The sequence below is a fragment of the Crotalus tigris genome, unplaced genomic scaffold, assembly GCF_016545835.1.
Source record: "Crotalus tigris isolate CLP2741 ecotype Arizona unplaced genomic scaffold, ASM1654583v1 scf7180000017576.4783729, whole genome shotgun sequence".
NCBI classification, from domain to species: domain Eukaryota; kingdom Metazoa; phylum Chordata; class Lepidosauria; order Squamata; family Viperidae; genus Crotalus; species Crotalus tigris.
In genome coordinates this window covers 915,913-939,884 of record NW_024096487.1, presented here as the reverse complement: position 1 = coordinate 939,884, position 23,972 = coordinate 915,913, and the positions used below count along the sequence as shown (strand labels likewise).

Here is a 23,972-nt window from a genome sequence, read left to right as displayed (position 1 = left end):
GGCGTCTCTAGTTGCTGATGAGGAGACTTCTCTCCTCATCAGCTAGCTTTCCCTCCGCTGGCAGACCCTTATGTGGGTCCAAAGTCGCCCTGGAGGGTGCGACTTCTGTCGAGGAGGCTCTGCTCGGCTACTGAGGAGCAGTGGCTCCTTCTGTTGTCCAAGCCATCTCTGAGGGCCGACGGAGAAGAAGATCAGCCAGTAAAATGGCCAATCACCCTGCTGCTTCAAACCGCAAGTCAAAGAACATCTAAGCTGTAAGAACCCCTGTGGTGAATCCGGGTGAGACTTTTCTTTGTTATTCTCTCTATTCTATTTTGTTTTTGCTACCTGACAGAGCCTTTTTGGAATTACTTTCCTGGCTTGAAAAGGCAGCTTCTACATTTTTTGGGGAAGAAAGGCGTTCTATAAAAATAGAACAAAATTTTAAAGACTATATTTACTTCTATATTTTTTGAGGTACAGAAAAAAATATATTTTTGTTCTTTTCCTCTTTTTCTAAGAACTGTACTATCATCCTATGCTGGAAGATTATTTCTTTTTCACATTATACTTTAAAAGATAGAAAAGGGGAAATGGTGTTTGGAAAAGACCTTTTTTAACTTACTGAGGACATCTAGTGGCAAAAATGTAATACTGCAGCCTCTGGTTACTTAGGTTTGAAGGCTGACCTTCAAAATACTTTTGAAGAGGAAAGATAAGCTGGGTAACTGTGGGAACTGTGAGGTGGATATTGCCTAAATTATATTAAATATAGCCTCCACCAAAAAGAAAAAAGATACTCTTTTTAATTTCTATCAAAATGGAGAAACCTCAGTCACATTTAAACTGTACACTTATATTGGAAAAGATCTAAGAGGCTACTGCAGAAATATGTGCTACAATGAAAACGTTTACTACAGAACTAAGATCTAGGGATTTCACTTCAAATGTTCAAATGGACGTCCAGGCTATATCTGACTATGGTATAAATCAAAATATATTAGAAGAGGAATCAACAGAGATAAAAGAGGAACTTATTCTATCTTACAAACCTTCCATCTGCAACTTAGAGGAACTGAAGAAGCAAAGACTGAGACTTCAAACTACAAAGCAACGACCCTTCAAGGAGGAGAGATAGATGTCTAATGCAGAGGATGGGATTGCTATTATTGCAAAGGCTACTGCAAGCAACAAAGACAGATCTATTGGCTGAAAGGGAAGCGCCCCTATGGAAACCTTCTTGGCACAGGAAAAAAGCCAGAATTAGACTGAAAAGAGAAATTTAAAATTGTATAATGGATTTAAAGGCAATTTTTGATTTATGGTTTGTTTTAAGGATTATGATTTAGAGTTAGAAGCAAGAAAATATATATATATTGCTCCTCGAAGCACGAAGCTGAAAGCACCAGCCTGAAGATGACGAATGGGACTTCGTCGAAACGTCGCCAAGACATTTCCAATTTCACGCGAGAGAAAACCCGAACAACCAAAGACCTATATATATATATATATATATATATATATATATATATATATATATATAAAATTACATTAAAAATTGAAGAATAGCGATTCCTGGGTACATACATTTCAGTAAAAAAGGGAAGCGATCACCAGGAGCTGGTGATCGCTTCCCTTTTTTACTGAAATATATATATATATGGGTGATTTTTAGAAAAGATATTTTAAATAGATTAAGAATACTTTTTGGAATAACAGATGTCAAAGCAAGAATATACAAATTTGATGAAAATTATGTATTGGAATTGAAAAATGTTGATTTTTTAGATTGGGATGGTTTTAATAATTAATGGAGTGTTTTAACAGATGATTTTTTTTGTATAATAACATAGATGTGATCAGGTATGACAATTGGATGAAATTTGAAGTTTCTGTAATGAATTGAAGTGAATTAACATTATTTTTTAATTAAGATAGCTATTGTGTAATGGAAGAAGAGAGGAGACAGTGAACGTATTGAGTTGAGTTGTTTATTTATGTTTTTACTTTGGAATGTCTGATTTCCCAAACACCACGGTGGGTCCTGAGTACTTTTTCTTAAAAATTAAAAAACCAATAAAATATTTTCATACATACATACATACATACATAGTTTATTTACTTTGTTGTTAATATAGGTAGTCCTTGACTTATGACCTTAATTAAGCCTAAAATTTCTGTTGCTAAGTGAGGCAGTTGTTAAGTGAGTTTTGCCCCATTTTACAATCTTTCTTGTCAGGGTTGTTAAGTAAATAATTGCAGTTGTTAAGTTAGTAACACAGTTGTTAAGTGAATTTGGCTTTCCCACTGACTCTGCTTGTTGGAAAGTCACAAAAGTTGATTATATGACCTTGGGATACAGCAACCGTCATAAATATGAGTCAGTTGCCAAGCATCTGAATTTTGATCATGTGACCAACGGTTGTAAGTGTGAAAAAAGGTCATGTCACTTTTTTCAGTGCCATTGTAACTTTGAACAGTCACTAAATGAACTGTTGTAAGTTGAGGACTACCTGTATTGCAGAGACGCAAGGTCAGAATTGTTGCCAGCTCCTTGAAGGAGTTTTGGGTTACTCTGTTTTTCAAACTAATTTCTTAGCCATCATTTGAATTTTTCCAACAGCTTAAGCCAGGGGTCTTCAAACTTGGTCCTTTTATGACTTGTGGGCCTCAACTCCCAGAATTCCTCAGCCAGCATGCCTGGCTGAGGAATTCTGGGAGCTGAAGTCCACAAGTCATAAAAGGGCCAAGTTTGAAGACCCCTGGCTTAAGAGATGAAGGATGAGGTAAAAGAACAAATAAATATATAATGAAGAAAGTTCTTATTCCTATTCTTAGAAGAAAGAGAAATGCATAGGAATAAGAACTTTCTTATAGTCTTTCTTATAGTCTTTCAAAGCACTTATATATTCTTTCAAAGCACAAAAAATATATAAAGAAGATAATTTCTTTACGATTTTTCTGTCTTGTAACCAGATGGAAAAAGGCTTGACAAGGGAACAAAAGGAGCCACGTGAACAGCTCATTTCATGACTTGCTTCCTTCCTTTTTTCTTTTCCTTTCAATGATTACATATGATGCAGAATTGAAAGGAAAGAGGGGGGACTGACTTGCTAAGAAACCTTTTAGGTGGAGAGATTGACTTGATAGCAATCCCATCCAGAGTGGTGGACCATTAATAGTAATTGCCATGCTTAGATACCAAAGTGATGGATGAAAATCCCACTGTCATCAGGACATCTTACAGGATGACAGATACTGCATTTCCTTTCTCAGAAATCTTGTCAAATCCACAATGATTGCTGTTCTGTTAAGTACAAGAGATGATGCATGATTACATAGTTTGGATTGCCATGTCAAAATATAAAAAGAAATCCGCAGATGCCTTAAAATTAGCCTTTCTCTCAATATTAGCTATTTTCCAAAGACTAAACTCAATTTTCTTTAGTATGTTCTGTTACAATGTCTTGCTGTTTGTAATTCTTTCTGTCATTTGTAAGCTTAGATTTTAATTTCTTTAGTGTAATTTCTGTAAATTCTGCAAACCAAAGACATAAAATAGTGAAGTTTTCTGGTATGTGATTTTTTTTTTAAAGGGTAGTTGATTATATTCATTCTGTTGTTTAATCTTTAACAGGAATAGTGGGGATAATTGAGACAACTGCTATTTCTGTTTTTGTGTGCTTGGAAAATGATAAATCAATTTTTAAAAGTGGAACAATTTTTATTATCTGCCCCGATTTTATTGTAGAATTGGCTTTGCCAATCAGAATTCAAATTAGTCTCACAAATAGTTCATATACTTTATTTCCTTTAAACAAAACTCATGTAGCAGAATCAGATTTATCTGCTAACAATAACAATAAAGTTGGAAGGGACCTTGGAGGTCATCGAGTCCAACCCCCTGCTCAGGCAGGAAACCCTATACCATTTCAGACAAATGGCTGTCCAGTCTCTTCTTAAAAACTTCCAGTGTTGGAGCATTCACCACTTCTGGAGGCATGTTGTTCCACTGATTAATTGTTCTAACTGTCAGGAAATTTCTCCTTAGTTCTAGGTTGCTTCTCTCCTTAGTTAGTTTCTATCCGTTGCTTCTTGTCCTGCCTTCAGGTGCTTTGGAGAATATATGAACAAATATATGATATGAACAAATATATGATATATAATATGATAAATCTGGGAGAAGGTTCATGACATAGGCATCTTTTCTTGATGGAATTAGGTAACATGTCATATTTGGTAAGGTCATGATCTGATGATATCTACCTCATGTGAACTTTAAATATTTACTTTTCTGATATCACTGATTAAAACTACTGATGAGCTCCCATTACCAGTTCATATACAGTAGATTTATTAAGAGGGCCAAGATAATTTCTGTGCAAAGCCAGGCATGGAATGAAATCACACCTCACTTAGTGTTTTTCTACTCCATTTTCAAAGTAACAAGTACTACTTTGTTAATTGTCTTTGTCTTTGTGATGTAGTTTCTTCTCAGAAGAAAGCATATATCTTAGAGACACTGAGGTTGTGGTAGATCTTCCAAAGTTCAGAGGCCAATTTTGAAAAAAGAACCATAATTTAGGGGTCTGCACAGAAAACTGCAATTTAGATGTGCTGGTTTTCTTCTGACCTTTTGTTTAAACAGCACTTCTGTGGTTGATCTGAACAATCTGTGCTTCATGATGGGAAAATGAATACTGTTTTTAAACACTGTGAGGAAATCTCTATTCTCCACTTCACTCTTCCAGTTTGACTCCAAGCCTCTTGGAGTCCATGGGTGGTACTGAAGGCTTGAATGGTATGCAGTCATTCTGGCTGCCTCTTACATGGATCACAGTATGGCCTTTTAAAGATAAAGTATTTAAAATGGTAATTTGTGGTACAGATGGATTACAAGAAAGTTCTATTTATTGTGATAGTATCTTTCTGTGTCCTGCCATTGCCTTCCTTGTGGAACAGCCGTGAGGACTGTTGACTTGATTGTGGCCTGGCCTGGGGCCTGAGAATCCTAGAGACAGGAAGAATCTGTGCGGTCATGTACCCAATGACTTTCGTTTATTCCGAGCAGCTCTTGGCAGTTTCAATAGACTGGATTTTTTAAAATTGGGCTTCAGTGATGTCATTGTAATTACCTGGACAGCAGTAATCACAGCAAGTGATAGACATTGCTCAGAGACAGTAACAATCGTATTTTGGGTGATGTAGCACAAATATGATAGCAATATTAATAGACTTATATACCACTCCATTGTACTTTACAGCACTCTCTGGGTGGTTTACAAATGTCAACATATTACCTTCAACAGTCTGGATCCTCATTTTACAGACCTCAGAAAGATGGAAGGCTGAGTCAACTTTGAGCTGGTCAGGATCGAACTCCTGGCTGTGGGCAAAGTTAAACTGCAATGCTGCATTCTAACCACTGTGCCACTACAGCGTGGTTAGTATTTCTGGGCATGGCTGAAATTTGATAGAGTTCTCCAGGAATTATAATCGGGGAATGGGATTAAAAGTGATCTTGGTAGCTATAGGATTGGTATCTGCAGCTACCAATAGACAAACTCAGGAAGCAACATAAGATATTGACACAGCATTGGGTTGATTGAATATATATTTAAATGAAGAAAGAAGAGAGAGTTCTTGATTGTTTTTTAAATAGTTCTAATTTGACAAGATCTTTAAGGTAAAGGGAATGTATATACTGTAAATTTAGTCTCCATCCTCTTGAAGGTAATGGCTGTTGGCTATAGCTTTTTTTTTGTAGATATGAATTTCCAATAGGATTAAGCAAAGAAATAAAATGTTTACCTTTTTAATGTCTGAATATTGTTAAATGAATTTTGAAAGTGTTAACAAGTTTCCTTAAATTCTTCATTTCTAAAACCATTCACCTAGATTTCCTTCATGGAATTCTATCTTAGTCCTTCTATTATTAACAAAAATAAATTTTATTTTGAGAGCTGTTTGTCAGTACTGTCATCTCTATAATAGGCATATATACTCTAATGCAGTGGTTCTCAACCTATGGGTCGGGACCCCATTTGGGGTCGAACGACCATTTCACAGGGGTCGCCAAACAACACAGTCCGCCATTTTTTCCCCTTTTCCTTAGCTGTGCTACTCCATTTTATTCTATTGGCTTTTGAAAGCCAATAGAATAGACTCTCTTGAATAGAGTCTAATTCTATTGGCTTTCAAAAGCCAATAGGAATTGTCCAGGCTGTCTCTGCCCTGCTGAGCCCACCAAAATTCCCATTCTGCACACGGTGCTGCACCAGTTGAGTAGTCCTCGACTTATGACCGGTTGAGTAGTCCTCGACTTACGACCGGTTGGGGGTTCGTGGCATTAAAAAGGTTGAGAACCACTGCTCTAATGTCAAATACCATGTTATAAAGAGGTGGAACTTTTGTATCTTATACTATCATATAAAAGAATCATGAGGACAGGAAGGCCTGGAGGAACGTTGTCCATGGGGTCGCGATGGGTCAGACACGACTTCGTAACTAACAACAACAAATAAAGAATCATACAATATATGACTTTGAAAATATCTAATCTAATCCCCTGCTACGGCAGAAATCCACAACATCTCCAAAAGGTAGCGCTTCAGTTTTTGTTTAAATACTTGCAATGAAAACAAGTTCATCACTTCAGTCTATTCCATCATTAAAAGTTTCTACAATTACAAAGTTTTACTAAAACTGAGTTTCTTGTAGTTTAAAGCCATTTTACAGTGCATAAAGGTTTGTGAATCCTTTTAAATTTTCAATATTTCTGCATAAATGTGACCCAAAATGTGATGTGCTTTCCATACAAGCCTTAAAAGTAGTTTGAGAAAACTCAATTAAATATGAATAAGAAATTATACTTTATTAGCAATGTTTGGTAGTACTTTTTCAAACCAATCAAATGAAGTTCACTTCACCAAATGCATGGAGCGATTAGTTGATATAAGATTTAAATTGAAATGAGGAATGGTGGGGGGAAGGCATCACCTCACTTAAATCTTACATCAGTTTAGGCATACGATCCAGTTAAATAAAACTCACAAAAGCTTATACTTTTTAATAACATTGGGTAGTTGGCTGATTCTTGACTGATTTTTTGATGACCTGTGCTAGATTCTGACAAGCAATGCATCCTTTTCTAAATGTTAGCAAATTCTATCTGGTAGTCTATTTTAAAATTTTGCCCAATATAAATCTGAAGTTGATTGACTTGATTGACTTTTTTCCCTTTTTTGAGAAGAGGAACAGTATTTGCCGTTTTCCAGTCATCTGAATTTTCCATGAAAAGTATTGAGATAGTTTGGTACCAATCAAACTCTACGTAGCCTAATCAAGTCTAGATGTCACACTCTTTTAGACATAAATGAAGAAATGTCTGAAAGATCTAAAAATTCTATACACATGCATATACACCACCACACTTAGAAAAAGGAATAAAAAGGGCAACAAAATCACACCAGACTTCAAAACTTCATTAACACAGTGCCTTCAGTGCATCTCAGCTAATTACATATCCGGAGGAGCACTAGCATGAGAAAAGTTTAACTCACGTTCTGCCTACATATGGGTATGATTAAACATGCAGAAACAGCAGCTGGAAACCTACGAATATTCAAACCGAGTCTAATTTGCTTAAATATTGTAAAATATGGGCTGTCTATGATGGCACCCAATTGAAGTATAGACAAGGATCCCAGATCATTTGTGCACAGTAGCTTTCCAGGATCTCTCTTGCTAGTGTGATCCTTTACCCACCCCTAAATGTCAAAGAATTCTCTGTAGCTTCATTGTATGAGGCACAATGAGCTGCAATCAGGAGAAGAAAGCGGTAGCTTTGTAAATGCATGCCAGGGCTTAGTTAGAGAACATGCAGGGGCCTCTTTTGATTCTAGCTGCATTAATTAAATATTGGAGCAGAAAAGTAAATGCTCAATAGAGGGATAACAAGTAACTGAGCAAATGAGCTCTAACTATAGCCTTCCATTTAGTGTCCTTTGGCTTCACTCGCTTCCTGTTCTTGGCTCTAGTTTTACTACTGGCTTTTTTCCCCATTCTTTACATTGTTCTGCATATAGAAATATGGCAAAATTATTGTTGTTCAGCCAGCCCTCTCTTTAACTTCAGTTCCACAACCTTTTGGACTGGGAGCTTGCAATCATGCACAGCTTTTTGATCTAAGTATGTTTCCATTCTCTTTTACATCCCATAAGCGCTCTTGAGCGTCACCTCTTTGGTCTTCTCCCCTCAAGAACCACAGAGGCACTTCTTTGCCAATCTTTTACAAAGCAGGACTCTTAAGAGATTATTCGTTTGTTGGCTACTTTGTGTATTTTGGATCTTGTCTCTTTGCCTTTCTTTAATATGTTGACTGGTCTTGCACACACAATTCCAAGAAGCCATCAAGCTGCCTTACTAGATGCCAAAGTAATAATGTTTGTGGGTTTAATCGCCATACTTCTTCATATATGTCCTTAGATCTTGTTTGCCTTTCCTAATGCTGCCAGATGTTGCTTGGATGGTTTTACAAACATGTGGTAGTGAATGTTCCCATACCAGTGATTTCTTTTTAACAGATTGAAAATACTTTGTTTTAAAGGAATTTTTTGGACCAAACTAGGTATTATATGAAAACATGTGTAGATTACTTACGATAGCTTTTGTTTTTTTAAGCAGGGGATATCTTTTTCAGCAAGACAGTTTGGATCTATGTGTGCATGCTTACGAATGTGTACATACACATTTAGGATTTAATTCAAGTTGACACTGAATGTCTTAGCTGCCCAGGAAAACGGGGGATTTATATATGAGTTTACCAAGAAGCATTACTGGGTTTGCGGGGTAACACTGAAGTGGGAAAATGGCATGAGCACTTTTCCTCCCTAAATTTTCAACTTGAATTGCCCTTCTCAAAGGGATTGTTGTTCTATAGAAGGAGTAATTTATGTGTTTTCTGTATTTAAAAATCTCAAGGTTCCCCCCCCCCCCGCACATCCAGTTACTTTTTGAGTCATATATTTTTCTTTCGAAACAAAATTCCTAATTATATCATTCTGTTTATATCACAATTCTATATAGTTCTTCAGAAGCCCCATTATGTTCAATGAACAATAATAATAATAATAATAATAATAATAATAATAATAATAATAATACCCCAAATCAACAAAAAAGAAAAACAAACAAACAGTGCACCAGAAAAATGGAAGGTTAGATTAGAAAATAAGATCAGCAAGTTAAGATCACATGCAAGCAAGCTAGAACAGATGAAAGAAAAGAAGCTGAAGAACAAGAAGACCAAAGAATACCTAATCAAGAAATACCACTTAGAAACAAGGAAGATCAAGGAAGCACTGGAAATAATAAAGCAACAAATAACAGCTATAGCCAGGAAAATCAGTAGATATGAAGCTCGAATTGCAAACTATAGGCAGAACCTCCAATTTCAATCCAATCAGAAACGTTTCTACCAATCCATCAATGGAGAAACTGCAAGGAATCAGTCAGTACCTGACAAGGAAGAAACAGTGCAATTCTGGAAGCAGATATGGGATAACCCAAAGAAATACAACAAGGATGCAGCTTGGTTAAAAGAGGTGGATGCAAATAAAACAGAAGTTGAAATGAAAGAACTAGTAATAACAACAAAAATGGTAGAAAAAAGAGCAAAGAAAATCAAAAATTGGTCAGCACCAGGTGAAGATGAACTGCATGGGTTTTGGTTGAAACATCTAACTGTTATAACCCAGTTCAAACAATATACTACAAGGAGGAGAAATTGAAAAGTGGCTAACAACTGGGAAAACCTACCTAATAATGAAAAATCCAGCAAAAGGGGCAACACCAGGTAACTACAGGCCAATTACCTGCTTACCAACAACTTTCAAATTACTAACTGGTGTGGTAGCTGATGCAGTACAACAGCATCTAGTTGAAAACAATCTCTTTCCACCTGAGCAGAAAGGAAACCGCCCCAATAGCAGAGGAACAAAAGATCAACTCCTAATAGACAAAATGATCTTGGAAAACTGCAAGAGAAGGAAGACCAACCTGAATGTGGCATGGATTGACTACAAAAAGGCATTTGACTCTCTGCCACATGACTGGATAATCAAGTGCCTAGAAATAACAGGAGTCAGTAGAAACATCAGAAAATTTGTGCAAAGATCGATGGCACAATGGAAGACACAGTTGCAGATCAATGGTGAGAGGCTGGGAGAGGTTAATATCAAGAGAGGAATATTTCAAGGAGATTCATTATCACCATTACTATTTGTTATTGCACTGTTTCCTCTGTCAACAATACTGAATAACTCAGGACATGGTTATCAAACATCAAAAACATCTGCTAGACTATCCCACCTCCTTTACATGGATGATCTGAAGCTGTATGGAAAAACATCATCTGAAATAGAATCGCTGCTCAACACTGTCCGTATATATAGCCAAGATATTGTAATGGAGTTTGGCTTGGACAAATGTGCCACACTTACTATCAAACAAGGAAAAATAGTGAAAACTGAAGGAATCAAGATGCCCCACGAAAATAACATTAAGAGTCTGGATGAGGAAGAATACTACAAATACTTGGGTATCCTTCAAGCTGACAACATCAAGCACACTGAAGTCAAGAAAAAGATTAGAGGTGAATACATCAAGAGAGTGAAGAAGATCTTAAAATCCAAACTCAATGGAGGAAATACCATAAAGGCAATCAACACCTGGGCAATCCCAGTCATTAGGTACACAGCTGGAATAGTGGACTGGACTCAAGCAGAACTAAAAGCAATGGATAGGCAGACCAGAAAAATAATGACAATGAATCACGCCCTTCATCCACGCAGTGACATTGATAGACTTTATCTACCAAGGCAAATAGGTGGCGTGGAATGCTACAAGTACATCAGATGGTTGAAGAAGAAAAAATGGCTTTGGAAGAATATCTGAAGAACAATGATGAAGATGCACTGAAATTAGTATATCAGGAAGGCTTACTAACTACTGGAGAGACCAAACTGGCCTACAAGAAAGACCAAATGAAGAACAGAATAGAGGCATGGGAAGACAAAGCACTACATGGCCAATACATAAAAAAATAGCTGGGAAAGCAGATAATAACAAGACCTGGCAATGGCTAAGAGCAGGAAAATTGAAGAAAGAGACCGAGGGATTAATTCTGGCTGCACAAGACCAAGCCTTAAGGACAAACGCATACAAAGTCAAAATTGAGAAGACAGCAACAGACAGTAAGTGCCGCCTATGCAAAGAAGCTGAAGAAACAGTGGACCACTTGGTAAGCTGTTGCAAGAAGATTGCACAGACTGATTACAAGCAGCGGCATGACAAAGTAGCAACAATGGTGCATTGGAAGATCTGCAAAAAATATCATTTGCCTGTAAGCAAAAACTGGTGGGATCATAAAATAGAGAAAGTCATAGAAAATGATAAAATTAAACTGCTCTGGGACTTCAGAATTCAAACAGACAAGCACCTGCAACATAACACCCCAGACTTAACAATTGTCGATAAGAAAGACAAAAAAGTCTGGATAGTGGACGTGGCAGTGCCTGGAGATAGCAGAATAGAAGAGAAAGAACTGGAGAAGATAACAAAATACAAAGACCTACAAATAGAAATAGAAAGACTGTGGCAAAAGCAAGCAAGGGTAGTACCAATAGTCATAGGCTCCTTGGGCGCAATCCCAAAACAACTGGAGCACCACTTGAACACCATTGGCATTGACAAATTTGCTATTAGTCAATTGCAAAAGGCGGCCTTATTAGGAACTGCTTCCATCCTGCGACGATACCTGTAATACCATCAAACATCCACATCTGCCTATCCCAGGTCCTGGGTAAGGACTCGATAGGTAGACAAAATACCAAATCCAGTCTGAACATCTGGCTGACTGTGCGATGATTGATGATAATAATAATAATAATAATAATAAAGTTTGAAGGGACCTTGGAGGTCATCGAATCCAACTCCCTGCTCAGGCAGGAACCCTACACCATTTCGGACAAATGGCTGTCCAGTCTTTTCTTTAAAACTTCCAGTGTTGTTTACAGGATTAATTCCTTACTCTCTGTATTGAGTATTTATTTAAAACAAACCAAAGTTTGCATCAATGTCCCACACATTTCTTTTTGCAGAAGTTCCAATATTTGGGGCATACTGTAAAATGTTGTGATGTCAGGAAAAAGGGTATGACTAAAAAGCAGCCTTTGAATTGTATGATTGAAGGCAGAAAAGGAGAGGTTATGAAGGAAGCAAATATTATGCCACAAAAAGCTGGAGATTTTGTAAAAACTAAATATGATCCTGTGTACAAAGAAGTGTTTGAAACACTACATGCTTGTTTTCTGCAGTTCCTGACAATAAATTTTGCTGAAATGGTCATTATATATACTGTTTTTGTTAAGCACTCAAATATATTACTTCACTAAATCTGATAATTACTCTGTACTGTAGACTAATCTTATATATCCTGAACTAGGATTGCCCTAAAAATAGGATAGAATGATTTTTCTGCCTAATTAATATGAATCAGAAAGTTTAATATCATAAGGCTTAAGAACTTTTCTATTTCCTGAATGTTTCATATCCTATATAATTCACCCTGTCTTTAGCAGCATTTTGGCCTTCCCTATTAACATATGGGCCATATATAAGGAAAATTTTAAATACAATGAAATATTGTCACATGCTATCTAATATGAAGTACAGGTAGGCCTCACTCATTGACTGACACATGGAACAACTGTCTGAAATTATGATACTGCTGAAAAGACAACTTTGCAACCAAGGCACACATTTACAATCTTCACAGCATACCTTAAGTCATATCACAGCTAAAACAGTCAGTATACTTGTCCTGTGTCTGACCCTTTTCCCCCCTTTTCCTTCTCTTGTAGAGAGGAGAGCTTGAAGAGGAAGGGATTACAAGAGGATAAGTAGGCAAACAATGGGGAATACACATCAAAAGGAATGCACTAGCATTGGCATCCCCAACCTCAAGGGTTGAGAGCCAGAAGCACACTAGGCAACTGTGTTTACTCTCATGTGCTCCCTTCCTCTTCAATCTCTCTGCTGTGTGAAGGGGAAAACAAAAAGCAAGCAAGCAAATAAAACCAAAACAGGTCAGGCCCAAGAGAGATTGTCTAAACAAGTGATTTAGGTAATCTCTCCTGTGCCCAAGCTGTTTTTTTTTCTTCTGCTTACGAAAGAGTAAGCAGGCACATAATGAGATATATACCGACAATTTGCCTAGTGTGCTCACAGGTCCCAGCCCCAAACACAGGATAACAGAATAACAGAGTTGGAAGTGACCTTGAAAGTGGAACCCCCTGCTCAAGCAGGAAACCCTATACCATTTCAGACAAATGGTTGTCCAGTCTCTTCTTTAAAAACTCCAGTGTTGGAGCATCCACATGTTTGAGGCAGCTTGTACCAGCACATTCCTTTTGATTTGTATTTTCCGTTATGTGTCTGTTTACTCTTGTTGTCCCTTTCTCTTCAATGAATATAAATATAACAATTCACTCCTTGCTAATTATTCCAGCATTTCAAAGAACAGGAGAATGAAAAAACAAGAAAGCTAAAATAAAATCATAAGCACAGTTGCAGCCACATGATTCCCCATTTAATGATTACTTTGCTTAACAAACAAGTTGCCAATCCCGATTGTGATCATTAATCAAAGACTATCTATATCAGGGGTGTCAAACTCGCAATGTCACGTGACGTGTCGTGACGTATCGCAACTTTTTTTACATTGCTGGCAATCGGGTGGGCACCATTTCAGCATGACACATCTGGCCTGTGGTCTGGCAGTTTGGCACCCCTGATCTATATCCTAAAAATAAATGAAGAAGTCCATGATCCAGCCTGAATGTTGGGGAGACTATTCACCTTACATTTAATATTTTTGCTTTCTGTTGCAGACTTGCTGACTGCCAAGGAGTACCATTGCTTACTGCAACTGCTTTGCCCTGACTTTCCTGTGGAGCTTACTCAGAAAGCAGCAAGGTGAGCCTTTATGCATTCCCAGATGAATCATGCTTTATTATATTTTAATGCCAATGATCAATTCATACTCCAATAGTAAAGGTAAAGATAAAGATACCTTCAAATTGAGCTTTGACCTCACTGTTCAGCTTGGATGTATTTGTGTAACATTATTGGCAACAATATGTTGATAGGACTCAGCAATTCTAAATGACTTGTATTACTGGAACAGATTTCTTTGCTGCATAGAAATGGGGGCATAGTTCTTTCTTGATTGTAATTCATTCAGTTGCCCAGCCCTGTGAGCAGAAACATTTGACTGGCTGCTGCCTGTTGCCAATTAAACCTGGTGGCTTTCTGTATTCAGGTTTAAACATGAAAATTAATACCATGGCGGCAACATCTGTATTTAGAAAGAGGTTTCTCACAGGATATTTTACTGCATTTTTAGAATTGTAGCTCATATTTCCACCAAATCCTGCAATTCATCAATAGTTACTGATCTGTTTTTTTTTCCAGGAGTAAGAACTGTTATGATGAATGAGAAAGACATATAGTTCTTGATTCATTTGCATACCAAAATATCTAAACAATATCTGGCTTAGTTTTAAACCCATATAGAAACCAGACTACTATAGTTGCCTGACATCTTCCTCTCAATAATTTGTTGACAAAGCCATCTCTACTAATAGAATGCATTAAGACAACTCTAAAGCTAGGATTTCTGTGATTGCATTAGATTCTTGAAGATTCTTGTTTGGTTTGTTCGTCTCCAAGGGCCAAAACCTCAAATGAATAATAAGCAGATTCTACCAAGGGCTTTGGGATTTCCCAGGAACTTGCAAAGTGTTTCATCAAATAACTGAGGAGTTAACAGAGCTCTTGAGGTGATTGTCCTGCAGCAGCAATTCTCCGTTTGCCAATCTCATGTTGCTTTGTATTTGGTTCATGGAGTTGAAACAATAGAAATAAATCATACAGTGCTTGTACAAAAAGCAGCACAACTGTGGATAAGAGCTTACAGTGTAAAGATCAGGCCAGTGAAGTACCACTATTTCTCTTATTGTGTCATTGGTTTTGTTGTTCAGCAGTGCTAGTTAAGATGGCCTGCTCCTACTGGGGAGAGATAGGCAGGAAGGTCTGCCAATCTGCGTAGTGTTTTGCTGATAAAGTCATTCAAATTATTTCGTGTTTTTTCTATACCTGGCCAGTGTCTGAAATTGTAACTGGAGCAAAGTCTTGTTCAGTGATAAAAATTCATTTCAGCTCATGAACTCTGATGAAGAAGGGCACTTTAGCCTGTGACTTAAATGTATACTACTTTTGGGTCTTTTCAGTAGGGGACAAGGATTGAGTGATTAGATCGGTAAATGACTATGACTATCTAGGAGGGTTGGTTATACTAGGTGTCAACGCTGCTAACATCGGATGTTTTTGCATTGACAACAAATGGAAATGTGGCCATCTTTTACCTTTTGCTTTTAGAGTTAGATGATGCTGGGAGGGGGAATGTGGGCGAGAGTCAAGATAGACATAACAACACTGGACCCAGTGTGAGAAACAAGGTTATTGTAACCAGAGCTGATAAAAAATTGGTGGGCTGGAGAACTCGGCTTCAAACTAATTGGGGAATGTGATTTATGACTGTTAATTGGAGGAGAGAATTGTGCTGTGATACTATGTGCTCAGGGGAGGGGAAATTAGTTTTATATCAGTACCAAAGCTATGCTACTCAAAATAAAGATTCTTTAAGGTAAACAATGCCTCGAAGTTCTTTGAAGAGTTTCATCTGTCGGAACCATGACATTAGGTACCCTAAAAGAGGCAGTCAAGCAGACATTGTTGAAGAGGTCTCCCCTAGATCTGGCTACATTAAATAACCATCATTTTGTTTCTAGCCTTCTATTAACTAGAGAAAGTTGTCAAGAAAATGGTGAAGTTGCAGCTATAGAATGTCATAGAAAAAGCAAATTATGTGACAAATTCAGAGTTCAGTCAGGATATGGGACATACGTATCTTGGGTTGCTTAATTTAGTAAACAACCTTCAGCAAGATCTGGATTGCACTCCTCTTAGTTGTACTTGATCTTTCAGCAGTGGTTGACTATGGTAGCTTTTTGGACTATCTGTAAAGTTTGGGGACCAGAAGCACTGTTTTACAATCTCTTTCTGCTCAAGCAGATGACAGTGCCAGTTGGCGGCAAGGGAGGAGAGGTTAGCACAATAGAGAATCCTTTGTGTAGAGATGGCATTTTAAACTAATAGCAACACCATTAGGAAAACATGAACTTGACTGGAAAAACAGGAAGGCATGAGAAAGAAATTCAAGTTTCATCTTCTTTGACCCTGTTAGAAGAAGAAGAGAAAGAGAAATGCTTTCATGTGTTTAAAATTCTGCTATTATAACTTATGTCAACAAAATATTGTTTATGATGCTTGTTTACTGACCTGGTCTACTTTGAAGGGCTGACAGGGCCTTTTTTCAACACCTTATGAAAGCTCTAGAACAAACTATCTCCACCAGTTTGAGGTGAGGTTTCAGTATGCTAGTGATATCCAGTTAGATATATTCATCTTGGGCTGGACTGGAGAGTTTGTGACACTCTTGTCTAGAGGTTACAAGAGACTGATACAAAACAGACTGAAGTTCAGTCCAAACTTGCTTTTTATATGGATATCTGGAATTCTGTCTGCTCTGGATTTATTTCTTGGTTGGGGAGTTTCCCCAACAAGGAAGCAGGTCCTTGATCTTCAGGTGACTCTGAACTCATGGCTACTGCTAGATTTGGAAATGAAGGCTGAGATCTTTCTTTAAGTGCACCAGTTGGAATGCAACAGGGACATCTGCCTCATCACTATCCGACTAGACTACCACAATGTACTTTATATGGGAATATCTTTGAAGAGAACTGAAAAATCACAATAGATACAAAATGGAGGAATCCTCATGCTAGCAGTTGAGAGCTACTGTAGCCATATAGCAACACTTGTTTACCTCTCAACAGGTTTGTGCGTACAGTTCTTGATTCTATCCCTCTGTTAATGCAGCCTAGCACTGTGTTGGCTTTTTTGGCAGCTGCAGCACACTGCTGGCTCATATTTAAGTGATTGTCCACTAGGACTCCAAGATCCCTCTCACAGTTACTACTATTGAGCAAGGTACCACCTATACTATATCTGTACATTTGGTTTTTCTTGCCTAAATGTAGAACCTTACTTTTTTCACCATTGAATTTCATTTTATTAGATAGCGCCCAGTGTTCAAGTCTGTCCATATCCTCCTGTGTCCTAAGCCTGTCTTCTGGTGTGTTGGCTATTCCTGCCAGCTTGGTGTCATCTGCAACTTTGATGCATTCCCCATCTATCCCCTCGTCCAAATCATTGATGAAGATGCTGAAGAGCACTGGGCCTAGAACAGAGCCCTGGGGCACCCCACTACACACTTCCCTCCATGTAGATGCAGTTCCATTGAGGACCACACGCTGAGTACAGCTGGTCAGCCAGCTACAAATCCATCTGGGGGTGATGCTGTCTAACCCACATTTTTGTGGACTTCAACTTCCAGAATTCCTCAGCCAGCGTGTTGAAGCCAGTTGAAGTCCACAAGTCATAAAAGGGGCAGGTTTGAAGACCCCTGCTTTAGTATAACTTGCCAGTAGACGATGTATTACATTTTTTATGAACATAAGAGGATTGCATTAGACCAGCAATGATTATTTAAATTTTTATTTCATTCTTTTAATGTTTCTGCTGTGATGATTGGCTTATGGATTCATAACCATGGATTTATGTTTTTATGCCTTGGGTGGTTAATATTTGGCAGTATGAAACATAATACATAAAGCTCCAGCTATCTCTTAGGGGGTCTTTTAGTCTTTGCCACTTTTCTTATAGAGAACTCATCAGTAAGTCTCCACTGAAATACAAATGTCCTCAAATCATGTTTGAAAGCCTGCTTTTTAAAATGTGGTAGAGACATAGGTCTACCACAAAAGGATGCACCTTTTGATTCCCAGAATAGATTTGAAGAAAATGACAACTTTTCCACAATCTTTTAGACTCTTATTAACATATCTTTTAAAAATTCATATGTTGATTATATCTACAACTGGCTTAAGCAAGAGCTATATTTATGAGATTCTTCAGAGTTGGCATATAAAATGTTCTAACAGAGCAACTGAATTTAAAATGGGAGTCACTTATTTTTCAACCTAGCTCTGCCAAACTGTTTGTGGGAATGAATGAAGGATTGCCGCTAATAATTGCAAAATTGGCTAATAACTTCCATTAACTTGACTACAAATCTAAATTAAAAACTTGGATGTATGGCTGCTTTTAAAAAAATAATTTGCAAACCTTTTCCAGAATTAAGCTTTGTTGAGGGGGCAGGCTTTCTGTTTCTATGCTTGTGTGGGTGTGCTTACAGGAGATTTAAGAATTTTGTAATACCAGGTGTGAGAGTATACTGAGATATGTGTCTCTGAGGCACCCAGACTCAGGTGGGGATGATATCACTGCCTTTACTCTTTCGAGTTGAGAGCTTTGCTTTTGTCAACTACGCTAGTAAAAGAAGTTCTTTGATATTATCTTAGTCTGAAGCTGTCTTGTTCTGGTTTTCTTCATCTGTACCATTTGATATTCTTATGTGCTTGTCTACTTTTCTATCAAAGATTCTATTTCATCTTGACTGATGACCCATAAACATCACCAGCTGGAAAAAAGATTAAACTGGGGAATCATTTTTTTCAAGCAATTTCTTCTTTGTATGCATACTGTGTTCATCATATACTTTTTTTTTTTAAGTCCTCTGACAGGATCTTAGTTGATTTTTGAGGGGTTATAAATTCAGTGGCAGCACACACTGGAAAGCACAATCCACCAGGGAGTATGATTTTTACAGACGTTGTTTATAAGTCACCATATTTTTTGGTATCCCTGAAACTGCAGACAGATGCAGCAAGCTCTTCCACGAGCTGTTGCTATGTATTAATAACAAGCAATAAGAAAGAAAGAGATTGAATAACAGTAAAACTATTCAAATAAGTAAGAGGAAAGACAACAGCAAAGTAGAATAACATACCTTTTCATCTCTAAGCTTATTGAAGGAAAGGTGGACTATGATTTAATTAGAGGCTTATGAAAGTGAAATCCTGAACCATAACGTTTTTCCATGTTTGATATTGTTCATCGTATATCTGATCCTAATCAGTACAGAAGAACTGGTTAAAGAGCTAAAGGCAGTGGAAACTTTGGGACAAAGACCCTTGAGGTTGAAAATACTAAAAAGAGAGAGGGAGGGGGATTTGCATCTTAGTTGCACATGAAATATGAGAGCCAGTTTGGTGTGGTGCTGAAGATGCTGGCCTAGAAACCAGGAGACTGGGAGTTTTAAGCCTGCCTTAGGAGTGAAATCCAGCTGGGTGACTTTGGGCCAGTCAGTCTCCTAATTTCAAAACGATATGGGCACCGGTATCCATAAGAGGAGTTTGTCAAAAAATAAGTTCTGGCCCTTCCTAATTGCACACCCTTAAAGCTTCAATAACACAGTTACACCTATGTTCCCTTACTCTGTCCCACACAGACCTCAAGCTCTGGGAATAAAGTATTATTGGATTTCTATTGATACTTGTCAAAATGCTGGAAGAAATTATTAAGCTATTGGTTTGTGAGCATTAGGAAAAATACGCATAGCATGGCATGGGTTTATCAAGATTAAAATCTTACCAAAAATATCCATTCTCCATTTTTGATAGAGTAACTACCTTAATTGGCCATAGGAAAACAATAGATACAGTTTGCCTTGACTTTCAGCAAAAACATTCAATGTGTAGGATTACAGGACAGAAGATAACAAAATATAAACTAGGTTTTACTACCGTAAGAGAACAAGTTGGTTAAACAATCATGCTCAAGGATATATATCATTGGCTCCACCTAAAGATGAAATGAAATGAAAATTTTAATTTTCATTCTTTTTATGAAGTGAATTATTAAAATATGCTAAGAGAAGGATTTACTTTCTTACTCCATGAGACATCCCTATTTTGAAGAGCTTAATGCCTTCTCTTTCCTCTTCAAGGGGATTTTGCTCTAAATTAGGATCATACTTTTTACTTGAGCCCCTGCATTAAGATTCTCCCTCAGCACAGTACTTTAGGGAATCTATAAACAAGGCAGTGCAGTACTCCATTGTTATTCCACTTATACAGTCATTTGAGGAAATGTGTCAGGCATGAAAGACAGATGAAGGTTCAATTATTCTGATTTATTGCTAAAAGCCTGTGCACAGGAATCTTCTCAACTAATGATCAACACCTGGCTAGATAAGGGTCAGTGGCTCTCAAGGGGGCGGGTTGGACTTAGTTTGCTTGTGGCTAACTATTCTACGCTGATCCTTCTTTTTATTCCATTCCCAAGTTCCGCCATTCCTTCTCCTACAAATAACAATCCTCAACAATTCCTCTGGAGCAAGTAGAGTACAAAGTCTTGGGGAAGTAAAATGTACTTGTTTCCAACTGAATGCTGCACTTTTCCAGGACAGAATAACTTTCTTGCATAACTTAATTTGTTGTCACTTAATTGCACCAAATTTTATTTCTCTATTAATATTTTACAACTCTTTAGAATTGTGGGGTAGAGTAGACTGATACCTATTCCCTTGTCAAAACTTGACAAATTGTCATTGAGGTCAATATATGGAAATACAGAAAAGTTCTCTGTGCATTCTATGTTCTTTGCCTTTCCATTATTCTAGAAATAGAAATATTCGTAACAATTGGCAGCTGCCCATGTTTCACTCTTGACATCTTATGTCTGTCATCGATGCTTCTTGCTTTATTAGGAGCTGTCTAAAAGGCAAAAAAAAAAAAAAATGTGATACAGAATCCAGTCAATGGCTTTTAGCGTTTCCAGGGCTTGAAGATGCCAATGGCTATATTTTATTGCCTGGGAGATGGAAGATGCTCTATGTGCCAGCTTCAAAACCATCTCCTTGCTGTGACCGTTGACCACCTCTGTAATGTGGTTAGTAATGAGAATAAGAACTGAAGCTGCTAGCAGACAGCAGCAGGAGAAGGCTTCTGGGACATAATAAATAAAACAGAAGCAGTTTGACATCTTCAAAGGGTTTTGTATTAAATAGTAGCTTTTCTCCTGGGGACTCTCTTAGCCTTATCCTTTCTTCTTTGCAGTAATTAATTCAAGCTGCTCTGCATGCTTGAATCTCTCTCACTGAGCTGAGCTACTCTGAGTGGTGGTGGTGGTGGTGGTGGTGGTGGTGGTGGTGTGTGTGTGTGTGTCTGTGTGTGTGTGTGTGTGTGTGTGTGTGTGTGTGTGTGTGTGTTATGTCCTGTAACTCTTCCACCTCCTCCCACCTCTACTTAGTTTTCTCAAGCTACCTCTATTAACTGTTCTGTTCCAAAGCCAATGAAGATTCTCAGGAGTTTAAAGATACTGTAATTCCAAATCATGCTCAATAAAGCAAGGATCTTCATGTTATTCATTTTAACAATAATCACAGACACTGATTCTATTTTGGCCATGAGAACATCAGAACTGTTTATTTAGGCAAATACACTAAGTTTTGTTATAATACAGTTCAGCAGTTTTCATACTTAAATAAGAATTTAATTTTTTTTTGCAACCCTTTATGGACTTTTGGATGTCACCAGGATCAAAAGGTTGATGTTTTCTGGATTTGCCTATAGAAAAGGGATGGGATATGGGATGAAGAGATACAGTATCTGTTTGTAACTTTATAGGGGGTGAAGAGTTAGTAAATTTATTTATATTTGTTGTGATGATGGTTGGAAATCACGTCCTTATTTATTTCATTAAGGCAGTGTTTCTCAACCGTGACAATTTTAAGGCATGTGGACTTCAACTCCCAGAATTCCACAGCCAGCATTGCTGGCTGTGGAATTCTGGGAGTTGGAGTTCACATGCCTTAAAATTGTCAAGGTTGAGAAACACTGCATTAAGGGAATTAGGTCTGACTTTATTACCTTTTTTGCTGTGGCCATTAAACAGATTACACGGTTGTTAAGTGAATTACCTGGCCAGTAAATGAATCTGGCTTCCTTTATTGACCTTGCTTGTCAGAAGGCCTAGGAAAATTTGCAAATGGTGATCACATGACCCTGGGATGCTGCAACAATTGTAAATATATATCAGTTGCCAAGTGTCCAAATTGGGACCACATTGATGCTGTGATGGTCACAAGTACAACTGGTCGTCGCCTTTTTCAGTGCCATTATAACTGTGAAGGGTCATTAAATGAAGAGTCTTAAGTTGAGGACTATATGTAATCCAGTTTCTACCCTCTGCTACTTCGTGATGTCTTGCATGATTTTATGATGGTCTCTTGGAGAGTTTTGAAAAAATTATAACTCAGGGAGACTCATGGTTATCCTATATCTTTTACATTTCAGGACTACAGCTCCAGCTATAAGTCAGTGGAGCCTCAGAGATGGGTTTGTAATGTTATCCAGACTAATAAGCATGAATACAGTCTTCAGTTGCTCTTTTAAGTGAGGCGTGATATGATTGTAGTATCCGTATTGTAGTGACTTCTCTGGGATGAGAGGCCAAAGTATATAAGATTTATACTGGGCAGTGCTGAGCCACATCCATCTTAAATATTAAACTGAAGATAGGAGTAACTTTTTTTTACACTGGCTCATCATATGTTGAATGGTTATCTATGACATAAATAAATAAAATAAGAACTAAATTTTGCTGGGTTTTTTTTTGTATACTATTTATATATCAGTAGGTCTGTATGCAAATCTGACAATATTCTTTGCAGATATATAGTATACAACTCAGAAAATCCTGGAAGATGCAAATCATTTTTCACAAAATTGTAAATGGGAGCTCACTTTTGCGCTTCACGCGCTTACTTTTTGGCTCACCAAATTATTGCCAAGATTTGTTCTAAACAACCTTGGTGCATCTTTATGACATCAGGTCCACCAGTTTCCTTCAGATGGCAAACACATGTTCTCACTTTCTCTCCCATCACAATGACTTCCTGTTAGGAGATGGTGTTCAGATGCCTGGCTGAGGAATTCTGGGAATTGAAGTCTACAAGTCATAAAAGGGCCATGTTTGAAGACCCCTGCAGTATCTAGTAGCCTAGAGCAGTGTTTCCCAAACTTGACAATTTTAAGGCATGTGGACTTCAACTCCCAGAATTCCACAGCCAGCAACGCTGGCTGTGGAATTCTGGGAGTTGAAGTCCTCATGCCTTAAAATTGTCAAGTTTGGGAAACACTGGCCTAGAGTCTCACTTCTTAGTTATGTAATACCTGATGCACAAGGAAAATGAATGCCTCTAGGAAGTTTGGAGCTGTTCTTATAAGATTATGTGAGTTATTTTTCAAATGGTTTTCTGACCTTTCCATGGAAAGTCTTTCAACTATTTATGTCCTTCAACAAATTTTATTGTTTCTGAAACACAGAGTTTATCTTCTTTCAGCATATATTATAACAATTTCTTTTTTTTTTTTTTTTTCATTTTGCTGCCCAGAAATAGTAAGATTTTCCACAGCTTTTTGGTTCAACTTTAGAGAACCTGTATCCTTGGTGCAGAGGTAAATTCATTCTTGGATTTTTATTATTTTACCCCCATTTGAGTTCTAAAATAGTTCAACTTTCTTATAAGTGAAATCATGATAACGATTGATTTAATGTTGTTTACTATTAAAGTGTTTCTTCTTTCAACAGTTTATTCTTTATGATGTCACATCAGTGAACCCTTGTACTTTTCACACTGCTCTAACTGCCATCCAACTTAGAGACAAACTTCTTAGCAGATGCTGCTTTCCTGCCAAAGGCAGTGACTGATTTCCATCTGGCTCAAGTCATAATTCTTCTACTTTCTTCTCTCAGATGATATGCAGCAGATCCTTCATTGTCTAGACCAGGGGTAGGCAACCTTGGCTCTTTTATGACTCGTGGACTTCAACTCCCAGAAT

At 37.6% G+C, this 23,972-nt stretch overlaps 1 protein-coding gene across 1 annotated transcript in view; it reads left to right on the top strand.

Moving 5' to 3' along the window:
• Positions 1-23,972, top strand: part of CUNH11orf49 (chromosome unknown C11orf49 homolog) — a 142,838-nt gene that overhangs the window by 103,862 nt on the left and 15,004 nt on the right. Inside the window, exon 4 of the mRNA XM_039358115.1 lies at positions 13,932-14,016. Coding sequence (XP_039214049.1) covers positions 13,932-14,016 — 85 coding nt within the window. The remainder of the gene's footprint in view (positions 1-13,931; positions 14,017-23,972) is intronic.